The sequence below is a fragment of the Kogia breviceps genome, chromosome 13 (genome assembly GCF_026419965.1).
Source record: "Kogia breviceps isolate mKogBre1 chromosome 13, mKogBre1 haplotype 1, whole genome shotgun sequence".
Lineage (NCBI taxonomy): Eukaryota > Metazoa > Chordata > Mammalia > Artiodactyla > Physeteridae > Kogia > Kogia breviceps.
In genome coordinates this window covers 69,693,064-69,706,097 of record NC_081322.1, presented here as the reverse complement: position 1 = coordinate 69,706,097, position 13,034 = coordinate 69,693,064, and the positions used below count along the sequence as shown (strand labels likewise).

Below are 13,034 nucleotides of genomic sequence, written 5' to 3'. Positions count from 1 at the left end.
GAAAGCTGAGCGCAGGAGGTAAGCAGAATGGTCTGACAAACATACAATGGACTGTGTAAGAAACAGCATAAGAAGGAGTCTGGATTTGCAATGCCAGGAAAGGAAAGGTCCCTGTTAGGTTCTTCCATAAAACAATGACAGAGGAGAATAGGTTCCAGGGTAAAAGAGCCTAAAATAGGAAAATTAATTAGGTAAACTGCAGTAGTATAACTTGTGAACCAACGATCTTTAAAAAAAAAAAAAAAAAGGCTGGAATGTTAAATAAAAGGAATTTAATTAGAAGACTCAACATCTTTACGTACAAATACCATAAGAAGGCCCCAGATGTTCGTCTTGCTCCCTCCCTACACTAACAACCTCTACATTGCCATGTCATGTTTCTTCTCCTTTCTTCCTACTAGAAATTAGTTCTTTGCTGTCATAATTTCTGGTGGCTCTACTTTTCGTTATCATTTATATAACTTAAATGGGTAATTTTTCATCCCTCCTTTTGGAGCTTCTGATCTAAAACTATTTTTGCTTCTCTCCTTTTTTTTGTCTGCTTTTTCATCTTTGCTTTTTATTCTCCTTTTCCCATCTCTTCTTGCATGCTTGGAACATATAATCATAGACTGGTAGAGCTGCAAAGGACCTCAGAGATGGGCTTGACCAGGTTTCCCATTTTACAGAAGAAAAACCAAGTCCTGAGAGGTAAAATGACATCTTGGTTTGGAGTTTAGGCTTGGCTCTGACAACCACTGTCACTGTTCTTTTAAATAAATTTTCAGAACTGATAGGAAAAAAACACACCATTTTTTAAACTTTAAAAAATATAATTATAAAACCCCATTATCTTGACTATAAAGATGATAAAATTAAAAGATAATTTTAAAATACACAAATAAAAACTACAAGCTAATTATAATGCCTTTCCCTTCCTCATTTTCTGTTATTGTAGACTTTAATGTTTCTCAAACAGCATTCTTTGAGAAGCAAGGGAAACAACCCTTTTTGAAGAAAGTTCCAGCTTTATTAAAAAGCTATGGGATATTATGCAGGTAATAACACCACCACATTTCCTTTATAAATGAACAAATAAGAAACAGCAATTCCTGAAATATACCTACAGGAGTATATATTAAAAAAAAACATCTGCCTACCTGAAATCCTTAAACTTATTCTTTTCCCACATGTTTCCTGTCTTTGTCTCTGCTAGTGTTTTCAAAGTATAGGATGAAACTAAAGTGAAAGTGGAAAGGAGGGAATGAGTTACAATGCTTTGAGTAACCAGTTATACCCAGCTTTTAAAACATGTCATGTTTTTAATAGTTATTGTGAAATAAGAAATGTTCTGCTAGTCTGTGTCTTGTTTTAGGCACTGAGTGCTTAAATCACAAGTAAATAAATACAAGCCTTAGCTTTCCTCAGACAACAACGAGGACCTACCAGAGAGGGTTGATGCCGATGACTACTTTGCTTCTCCGTTTTGGCAGGAGCTGCGAAAGTCACAGCTAGAGCGTATTCCTCCCTATCCCACTCAAGTGGAGCATTATTTAAAGTTAAGACATTTCAAATCATTATTTTGAAAAACCTGTATCTCAGTGATAATGATGAATATGCCACTTCCAGAAATGGGCAATGATGGAACAAAAACCAACATTAAAAGTTAAGGGAAAATAGAATTTGAAACTAGGCTGATCAAACTGGCTGGCTGGGGGATTACGTTATTGGTGTATGGACCATCTTGCCAGTGTTTCACTTTCCTTGTCAGCTGCCTTTATTTAGTCAACCTTAGTTCATGGCCAAAAACCAGTTCACTAGTCATATAAGGATAAGATCACTGTATAATAATGGATAAGAGAAATGTCAGTATTGTATGCCAAACAAATTATAACTTTTGATACATACAACTTTCACTGGATGTATAAACTTTGTATGTTATAACAAACACATGTAAGTTAGTGAAGAGCACCCACATATAATTATACACTAAATGTGTGTACATACATTTTCTAATTTAAAATGCAGGATTTACATAAAGGCCCAAAGAATAAACCTCAGCCCAATCAAACAATTATAGGGATCTCCTTTCCATGCTGGCCTTACAATGCCTAATTTCTTTTTTCCATACCATTGCAGACCCCTCCTGCTCTCTGTATCCTTTAACCACCAACACAGATGCTATTTCCTACTTTAATGCCAATGCAAGGCAGAAAAACTTAGGTAGCAGGTTGGGTGATTAGACAGGGAAAGAAAAGAGTGTAAACATTTTGGAAAAATGTCCCTTTCACTCTTGGGCTACATGTAGTCTTTAGTATCCTCAGTATCTAAACATCTCTCCCCCAACTCCTTTTGAAGCCCTCTCATTTGTCCCATTAAGAGTCCTTGCCTTAGCTACTGTGTTCAAATAACTAAGAAAGCTGCTCTTTGTTAAGGATACCTATATGTAAACTTAGATTATTCTTCCTTCTGAAATGCAGATGAATTACATGCTAATTATGTCTGGAGGTATTTATGTGTCCCTTAAGTAAAACAAAAACAAAACAAAACCTACATTACTCACTTAAGACTTCTGGACATTTTGTTCTTTTTCCTGTATTATTACTTTACCTTTTATCTGGGTTCCCCACTGTTAGCAGTTGTAACTTCAAAGAACTGTGTGCTTGCTTCTGAGATATGTGGGCAAAAGCAGCTCCTCTAAGTAAGAAGTAGAAGAGGCAAGAAAAGCCATCTCAGAAGTATCTGGCAAACTGATCTGCTACTGTGCCTTATCATGACCTTCTCTTCTGATATCTTACATTTCTATCCACTTCTCTAATTGTGTTTTTTTATTCACTTCTTCCTCTAGCCTTTTAAATACAGGTGTTTATCAGGATGTTTACCTGACCATCTTCTCTCTCTTTCAAAACTATCTTCTTACCTGAGGGTTTGTCTAACCTCCTAACTTGAACTTTCATCTCTCTTTTGCATATTTCTTGTCTTTTCACTTCCAAGAGTCTTGTGGTGATTTATTTTTGTATGCTATACCTGCACCTCACACTTTAAAATTTAAGTCTAAACATATTATTTTTCCTCAGGTCATAACCCACTTTGTATGAAGTTCCACAGTAATCATAAACTAGTTTTTTTGCCAAATGACTTGTAGTTCTTTCCTGCCCCAGTTCATTCCATAGAGTCTTATCATACCAAGCACCCAAAGTATATTTTATTCAATAAGTCCCCTAATTGAAGATGCGAGGCCTTTTATCATCTGTCTGATCTGGCTTATGACTTACTTTTCTACTCCGGTCTCATTATTCTCCTTCAGCCACCTGGTACTCGCCAAAACCCTACTACCTATCTACAGCTTTCCATAACGTCATGCTTAAATCAGCCCTATGTCCGCTGTATGCCCTGTTTAGTATAGAGTCCCATACTAGTGAAACAGGAAAAAAATCCAGATCAGTAGTAACAGGAGACAGGAGTAGAAAGGGAGTTAAACAGTGGATCCACAGGGCCTCTAAAATGCAAAAAAGTGAGAAGCATTTGTGGTTTTCACACTCCAGGACTCAGTTTTCTCTTATACTTCTCTATTTCAAGAAAAGTTGACAGCAGTGGTTCTCAATGGGCATTGCCCCATACCCTCGCGGGTGTCTGGAAATATCTGTTGGTGGTTTCTAGTCATCTGACTGGGGAATGCTGTGTGGGCAAGAGACAGGATGCTTGATGTTTTGAAAGAAAAGGGACAGGCACGCACAATAAAAAAGTGTCCCTCATTCAGCACAATTTTGAAATGTCCTGCACATCTCTGCCAACTCAAAAACTCAGCTTACGATCATCAGGCCTAGAGCTTACCTACGTTTTACATATAAACAAAGCATTTATTGCACAGTTTTGATGTACTGTTTTAAGAACATGTAAAATATCTCATAGATAGATTGTACTTTCTTTTGTTTGGAACAATACACTGAGCTGCTCACTATTTTGAAAAAATCATTTCATAGAAAGCAACGTTCTTCATAGATTTCAAATCACTAATGTGACATGCCTCTATCAGTCTCATTTGTAACTCTCTTTTCTCCTCCCTTCTCCCCTCCCTCTCTCTCTCTCTTTTGTTCTCTTTCTAGATTAATGCCTCCCCTCTCAGAAAACAAATTTTCCACGTCAATGGTAAAGCCTGCTACAGTGAAAACAACACTGAACTCACGGCAACAAGTTTGTCACTTAGCCTCAGTTTGCTCATATATAAAATGAATATGTGCTCTACTTATCTTAGAGTGGCTATGAGAAACAAACTGATAAAATGGATAGGAAGTATCTTGTAAAATATCAAGTTCTATATGTATTTTACAATAGAGACAAATCTTTAACAAAAATACTTCCGCCTAGAAACAAAATAGGAAGAAAACAGCACTAAAAAGTCTCTGCCTCGAGTAATGTTTACCAAATAACAGTACAGAAATTTAACAGCATCCAGGATCGGTAATATTTAAACACTTAATAAAATCAAACTCTGAACCTGGGGTTCAGAGACCAATACAGTAGCTATGTACTCACTAATGTATAAAATACATGCTGGATTTAAAGAACTTACTACAAAAAAATAACATTTATCGTTAAAAATAATTCCATCTTTTGTTTTCACTTTTAAAATGTGGCTAGTAGACAATTTAAAATTACACGTTTTGCTTTACACTACATTTCTGATGGACATGCTGCTCTAAATAAACAATGCAATAATAAAACTAATAAAAAGCAACAATACTGATCTCCAGTTAATAAGACAATAAAGAATGTACACTCACTTCATCAGTGAGTTCTCCAAACACTGTTATGACATCTATTAAAAGACTTGCAGTATAGAAGGACTTGATCATGTTTCTGGAAGAGAAAAGAAAAGTTCATCTAATTCAAATGAAAAATGTAAGAATTAGTCTTGTAGCTACAAGACAAAAACTTCCAACGTTTATAAAAGCACTCTGAAATTAATGTTTTAAATAAAATCAGATTTCAAGAACACAATGGAGCTCCTTCTGTAATCTATTAGGAGGAAGTTACAACACATATAACAGGTGAATTTGCTACAACAAGGTTTCATAGTATGCTTTTGATTTTAGAAAATATAATGACAGTACTATCAGAATCCATATCAAGCCATGTGTATTTCTTTGTATTTAAGTCTTAATATAATAATGACAAATCATCTGAATTGGTAGGGGTGGGAATTTTTAAAATCAATATCATTGGACCAGGCTGTTTTTGGCTAAAACCAACACAGATTTTACTAAATGGCTAGTTAGGGTATATTTACTAAGAAAATGAATCTGCCCTGGGTATTCTTCAGTTAGCCATTTTCTCTAAAAAGCCAGGATCACTCTTGTAACCCAAACTCATTCTGAGATTCAAAAAAAAAAAAATCTAAATCGTTAATCAGGAAGTTTGAGAGTAATCAAGAGAAAACTGGATACATTCTGGTTATACAGTAACTAAACTTATAATTTTAATTTTATCTATCTTTACTTACTTGTGAAATCGCCCAGCACGATCTTCATTATCTGCATACAAAAACATTTTCAAAGCATAATTCTCCAAATGGGCGGAACCAACTATTTCTTGAGTAACAGCTTCATTATCACCCAACTGTTTCTTAAGCTAAAATAAAATGAGATACAGAACTTATGATTCTGGGCTCACAGAAGTGTATACTGTATGAAGTATAAAAATTCCCAAAAATCAAATCCAATGTTCACGAAATTTTGAAGAAAGACACTCATGATAACGTGAAAGTATAATTTAGCTCTAAATATCAAAATAATCAATAATAAAAAAATCCAACTATGTAAAGCATCAGACAAAAATTTCAAATGTACTAACAAGTATCCTAAAATTGGGATTAAGAAATTCTTTTCTAACCATACATAATTTAAATTTTTAGTTTATTCCTATTTCAGTTTCTTCTATCAAATAGAAAAATACAATGAGAAGGATCATTATATCCTAAAAAAGTATCTCTCAGAGCACATTGCATTAGACATCTAATTCTAAGTAAGGTATAAGAAAACAAACTTAGAATAGGATTACGGAAGTTTTAAAAATTTAGACAAATATATACCTCAAATCAACACAATTTACAACCATGTAAATTTCCAGTCAGTACATCCCTTTCCTACAAATACAATAATTTAGAGTATTTTAAAAACAACAAACTAAATTCCTACATTTTACTCAGACTGTCATACTGGAGTAAAATGACCTTCTGGAATATTAGATCTGAGTACCTCACTACTGTTTAAAAATTGTTTTTTTCAAAGAACATTATAAAGTAACAAATTAAATTGAGAAAAAGCAAGAGGATTTTTCATAAAATCAGCAAAGTACATATTCTCATAATTAAGGCCCAGAAGAGTTTGAATACTGGAATTTAAGGATATCTGGGCACGCTTATCCTGAACAAAAACAGAAAAAAAGCCCCACATATAATAACACTGGTTTACTGTATCCACACTGTGAAATGATTTAATTATAGAGGCAATTTATTTCTAGAAAAATTTAGTGGGAGCATGTCATTTCATCTCACCTTCAGCATAAAATATCTGGCAACAAAAACATAATATACTTGAAGGGTTCCAACTATAAATATAAACATTATAGCACAAGCAGATTATGTTCTCACCATGGGATGAACTTCCTTGTTATTTAATGTAGATAATAATAAATTCCTGGTAAGTCTCTTTATAAATGTGATTTTACATTTTGCATATTATAAAGAACTGTTTGAGTTTTGTCTTTATCCATAAGCTACTGTTACTTTAGCTATTACTGTTAAGCTGTAAAATTAATAAAGAGATATATTCTATGTAAAATGTCTGTAAGAGATGGTATTGTACAAATGTATTGCTACGTGTCAGACACATTCTTCCTCCCACCTCCTAACCCCACCCTCCAAAAGAAGAGTACTCAAATTCTTCCTGCACCCACAGGAGCGGTGTTAGAAGTATAAGGCCAGACAGGCTCCAAGGGCAGCTGAGTTGTCATCAGTGGTGCCACCAGGCTACCTTGGATGGTTAATAGTAGCAGATGACAGGATTCTGGGTCAGAAGGCCAGGCACCCATACAAAGTTAGAGAGAACACTATTGCCCATGGCTGCTTAATACAAGTAGGCTTTGATTTGAGTAACTTTCAACATTTAAAAAAAGTTCTGGGCTGGCTGGTATAAGTGTATTGATTTTTAATATGTCTGAATTTTGTTTCTTTAAACAAAATAATGCAACTGATCAAATAAATATTTAGGTTTCTAATTCTCTTGAGCCGGTCACATAACTAAATAAGCAAATAAAAAGTAAGTCACAGCTATGAATATAACTGCCTTGGAGGTGATGCATTAATGAGAAGTAAACCTTGACATTGTTAAAAAAGAAACTGGGATGGCTGGGCATGGGAGGCACAGGGTGGAGCCCTGCTTACTAAGTAAGGTTACTGTGGTTTAACACTGCCTTCCTGATGCACTGACACCCAATCAGATCCTTCAATTTTCCCTGGATTCGTGCTTCTACATAACCTGTGAAGTTCCGTCATAGGTCAAGATGACTTATTAGTCACCTACCACATTTCTGCTAGCAGAGGAAAATGCCTAGACCATAAGAGTATCTTGTTATGGGACCAAGAGTAGAAGGAAGAAACAACAGGCAACTTCCATGTGGGACTGCAGTTCCCCAACCAGGGATCGAACACGCAGCCCCTGCAGTGCAAGTGCGACGTCTTAACCACTGGACCACCAAGGAAGTCCCCGATTTCATTATTACAAGAGCCATTTAAGAATGCCCAAATCAATCATCTGTGTGACTGCATGAAGGAAGGTTAGAAAAGGGTTTGTCACTTACTAAAGAATGACTCAAAGGTCATCTACAATAACCTGGAACAAGTTATAATGTATATGTAAAGATACTGAAACTGACTTATACCTACCTACTTACAACTCCCTAAGCAGTATGATGTAAATGAAAAAAAAAAAAATGTGTCTCATTTTTCCTCATTGCTGATTGCTGCCAACAGGAAGAACTAAAATGACAACACACACAAATGAAATAAAACAGCATTTAAAACATTAATCAGAAAATAAATGTTCAGTGTTCAACTTACAGCTTCTAACTGATCCATTAGCTTTGATAAAAATTTACGACATTCAGGAGTTTTACTATCAATCTTCATTCCCGTTTGCATCGCATACAAACGACCTACAAAGAAAAATACGATTTGAACAATTTCCAGGACTGAATGTTTAAAATATTTTGTCTAATTAATAATTCCAATTTTAAGTGAATTTAGAAATAAAACTTTGATTTACTATGGCTCTTATTCACAAATATAAAGAACACAAAAATATTATCCAAAGAATGCAAGATGAATGATGATGATAACAAATTTTTATGAAGTAAGGCCTTCTCTTTCGGCATTATGTTTAAAAAATACAAGGACTAGGTCCTAAGCTGTCAAAGGGACCTGCAATTTAATAGGTAAGTGAGGGCATTCAGAAAAACAACCACGTGCACAGGAGCACTTGCCAAGGGCGAGATAAGTAATACTGATAAAATACACAATATGGGCTGGGACAATGGGAAATGCCACTGGAGCTGAGGCTAACAGGGATAACTTTTTTGGTCATTTTTATATATACAAATAAAAATATGTATACCATCTCTTTAAAAAAATAGAAATATTAGAGATAAGGCTGAAGCTAAAAACCTCTCTGCTACCACAATCCTAAATAGCTTTCCCAGTGATAAGAGCTGTAAAGTTTGGTGGTAATTGTTGTTACCACTGGTATGTACATATACTGCCTATAATTTACCTCTTACATTCAACAATATGCTCAGGAGATCTGTGTAGCACTACAGTGTTCCACACTATGGCCAAAACAAACTAAAGCACATTTGGGTAGTTCTCAGATTTTCATCATTACAAACCATGTTGCTCTACCAGACCTTCTTGAGCACACATTCAAGAGTTCCCTGAGGGAGATACCAAGAATGAGAATTGCTGACTCATAGTATATGTAGTACCTTTCTCACTTTAAAAGCTACTCTTAAAACTGTCTTCCAAAATGAATTACCACTATGCAGTTATATCTATAACACATGCAAGCACCAATTTCTCCTAAACTCACAAAAAATTGATATTAAAAATTAATATTAAACTTATCAATCTCAGAACTGTGTTATCATGTTTCCCCCACCAAATGGAATCTTGTGAACACTATCCCCCTTCCCTGCTTTATTTTCTCCTCAGCAGGTAATCATCTTCAATTTTTTTATCCTCTGATTCTACTACAACTCCAACTTAAACTCCATGAAAATGGTGATTGTAGTCTACTTGGTTTGATGTATCCCTGGCATCTGGGATGGTGCCTGGCCTTCGATAAACATTTTCTGAATAGATAAATACATGAATGAAAGAATAGCGCATTCTGCCCCACTGATTTAAATGCCACTTTTATCATTCATTAGCATATATTAAGTTTTCATGGGATAAAAGGGCCTAATTCTTTATATTGTCTATCTTGCTTTGTTATTTGTTAGTCTACTGGTCTATCATTGCTTTATTTACTGCAGCTTTAGAACATGGCTTGGTATGTTAGCTACTCTCAGGATTTCCAATTCAATTATGTCAACCCAATCATATCTTCTTTAAAGATGTATTAATATACAAATAATACAGTTATGTATTCTGCATGTATTTTTAATTTCAATAGCTGTATCTGAGGGAATACTTTTGAAGGCTTAGGCTTTTAGAGCTATCTCATGTTATAGAGCTTTAAGCTTAATTAATTAACGCATTTATTTCTATATCAAATTTAAGAGTTTGATCCATCTAGGTATTAATGAGAGGAAAAAAAGGAGTTCTAAAAGTACTGTATAGGTTTACACTGACTTACAGTGTAAAAAGCATGATGCTTTCATTTTCACTGCACAGTAACCAGCACTGGATATCACTCTGACAAAAAAAAAATTCTGAGAAGCAAAAAAAAGCACTTTATTATCCATCGCTTTAATCACAAGTGTGCCTAAATTTTGTCTTTTTCTCTTTCTTTTAACCAGTCATATTTAACATGTCCAGGTCATTTACCCATTTGAGTACTAGGTTCTAATCACCTCTCCCCACTCCACGCCTTTTAAAGCATGGCTGAACACCCTCCCCTCTTCAAACCAGTCATATCTCTTGAGTTGTTCAAGCTCTGTACCCATTTTAGTCAGCTTTTGTTGTTATAATTGTGACTGAACTCGGCAACACCTCCTCTCTGTGAGTTGTTCTGGTCTTCCAGCATTTTTGTTGCATTTTTTAAAAATTAAAAGTGCATCACATGAGCTCTTTGGAAAATAAACATATTGGCTGCAAATACTGTGCCATCTTTCAATTTTTTAATATTGTTTTAAAACACAGAAGCTTAAAATATTTATGTACCCAAAGCGATATTTTCCCCCCGATCAAATCTAAGCTTGGAAAGCTCTTTTGTCTCTAAGAAACTGGATATTCAGTTATGATTTTTCCAGTTAAATTCCTTTTTGAATTTAACTTTTAATAACATGCATCCACCTCAGTTACTGGCATCTGTCTCAAATACACTCAATAAATAATCCTTTCTTTCTCTAATGATTTGTAGTTCCTTAATATGTTTTTGCTTTTTTTTTTTTTTTTTTTTTTTTGTGGTACGCGGGCCTCTCACTGCTGTGGCCTCTCCCGTTGCGGGGCACAGGCTCCGGATGCGCAGGCTCAGCGGCCATGGCCCACGGGCCCAGCCGCTCCGCGGCACGTGGGATCCTCCCGGACCGGGGCACGAACCCGCATCCCCTGCATCGGCAGGCGGACTCTCAACCACTGCGCCACCAGGGAAGCCCCTGTTTTTGCTTTTTATATGTCTTGGCTATTTGACTTCACTGAGATCACAGATTAAATGTCATCTCACATGATAATACCTGTAACTGATAATTCCTCCAAATTTAATCTTACTATGTCTTATGGTATTACAAATTTTTTTTGAAGAATTTTAAGTGTTCTTGCTCTTATTTTTAAGGGGAAGGCTTTTAGTTGAGTGCAGGGATCAATGCTGTGCTAGGCTGCTCCTATTTCCCCCTAATAGTCCCCAGCCTAAGCTATACTGAGGCTGCAACCTTTGAGACCTATAAGATCCCAGGGATTGGCAGGAGTGTGGGGAAGAAGATATCAGCATTTCTATTGATACGTCTCTCTCATTCTTTATAAGTTCCTATTTTTACATATCTTTTATAACACATATAGTATTTTTATAATACATATATAGTATTAGTACATCAATACAGAAAAGTCATTTATAAATAATTATATAACATTGGAGATTTGTGTTTAATTATTTTTAACTCGTGGGTAGATGAGCAAAAGGTTAAGAATCACTGCTCACTGCATCCTTACTCTTCTCAACTGTAAACTGTATTTTCTCCACACAGCCCTGTTCCTTCTACCATATTCCCTGGAACTACTGTTTCAGAATCAGCAAACTCCCCTACCTCTCCTCAGATTCCTTCTTCCTCTTTGTCTTAATTAAAACCTGAATGTCACTTGAAGAAATCATTTTATTTGCAGTCCTCTCAAGTAATGAGTTTTAATTCTCTTACATTCCTTCTAGTGTGTAAGAGAATTGAAAAAGAGAATTGGCAAGTATGATTGGTTTTCTCTTTGCATCCCACTGTTACAGTATTCTCTCAATGTTTTCTAAATACGCTGGTCTAGGGCTCATCCACTCTCTTCCATTGGATTGTTATGCTTGTAATTGCCCATGGACCTCAGAGTCTTTCCTTGTGTTTCCACCATCTTGAAAATTTCACTGTTCACATGGATAATCAATACTTCTGGCAAAGACTGCTAGCTGTCTACCTGCATCCCTTCTGCCCGTGTTCTTTACAAACTAGATCCCTACACATTATTAGGGAGTTGTAATGTAGCTAGCCAAAACAGTGTATTTCCCAGTATTCCTCAAAGCAAAATATAGCCATGTTATTACCTAAGACAAATATCATATAACCAGAAATTGTTGGGAGAGACTTCTAGACCTTAAAAGGAGGAATGACAGCAGGGAAAAGACCTTACTGACTCCTTCCCCTTTCTCTTCCTTGCTGCCAAGAATAGAAACGGGATGACTGAAACTCTAGCAGATATCTTGGACCACAAGGCGACCTTGGTAATCGTGCTAGTTTGTAGACTTGAAATTAGAAAGAGCTTAGGTCCCTGATGACTTCACGGAATTGGCACATTGGCACTGGGTACTGCCAACATCAGACTTTCCTTTAAATGAGGGAATAAATCCTTATTTTACGTAGCAATTGTAATTTTGAATTTTCTGTGATGAAAAAGCAAATCTATTTCTTATGCATACACAGTGCTGTGTTCTCAATTCTTAGCAACAATGATCTCCAATAACTGTACATACTCTCCTTTACATGCCAGTCACCCCATAACTAAATTCATCTCAAACTGCTGTACTGTCAATATCAGTATATCAAGCACTCACTCTAAGCATAATACCTTTTCTTCCAATTTTAAACTCTGCTTGTTATAACAGGCTTCCAGTTCACTGGTGTTGCCCTAATTCTTCATTACAACCAGTCTTTTCTCCTTTAACTTCCCTCTGCAACCAGCTTTGATTTTATGATAGATTTTTCTTGAACTTTATTGTCCTATCTCCTATCCCTGAATCTTTTTATTACATTCCTCTGGCAAAAGCACACTCATATATAAGCCCAACTATCTTTTCTCCCTATGCCTACATACTAGCAACAGAGACCACTGGCAGATCAGCATCACTATAAATACCATAATTATCAACCTCAAATGAGCTTAATACCTTTTTTTTATAATTGAATATTTCAGTATTATTTATTTGACCAAAGTAAAATACACTTTCCATCACTATAAACTGAGCACAAGCTACAGTTGTTTAAACATCCATATTTTTATGATGTGTCAACATTTTGCATCCTACGTGAAACATTTGGCTTGAAAATATTAAAGTTCTCTATTTTGTTTACCACCTTCTCTCCTGTTTTCT

At 35.5% G+C, this 13,034-nt stretch overlaps 1 protein-coding gene across 1 annotated transcript in view; it reads right to left on the bottom strand.

The window, feature by feature from the left end:
• VTA1 (vesicle trafficking 1) overlaps positions 1 to 13,034 on the bottom strand; it is a 69,369-nt gene that overhangs the window by 42,771 nt on the left and 13,564 nt on the right. Inside the window, exons 2-4 of the mRNA XM_059082954.2 lie at positions 8,099 to 8,193; positions 5,483 to 5,610; positions 4,764 to 4,839 (exon numbers count right to left, since the gene is read on the bottom strand). Of these exons, the coding sequence (XP_058938937.1) occupies positions 4,764 to 4,839; positions 5,483 to 5,610; positions 8,099 to 8,193 (299 nt within the window). The remainder of the gene's footprint in view (positions 1 to 4,763; positions 4,840 to 5,482; positions 5,611 to 8,098; positions 8,194 to 13,034) is intronic.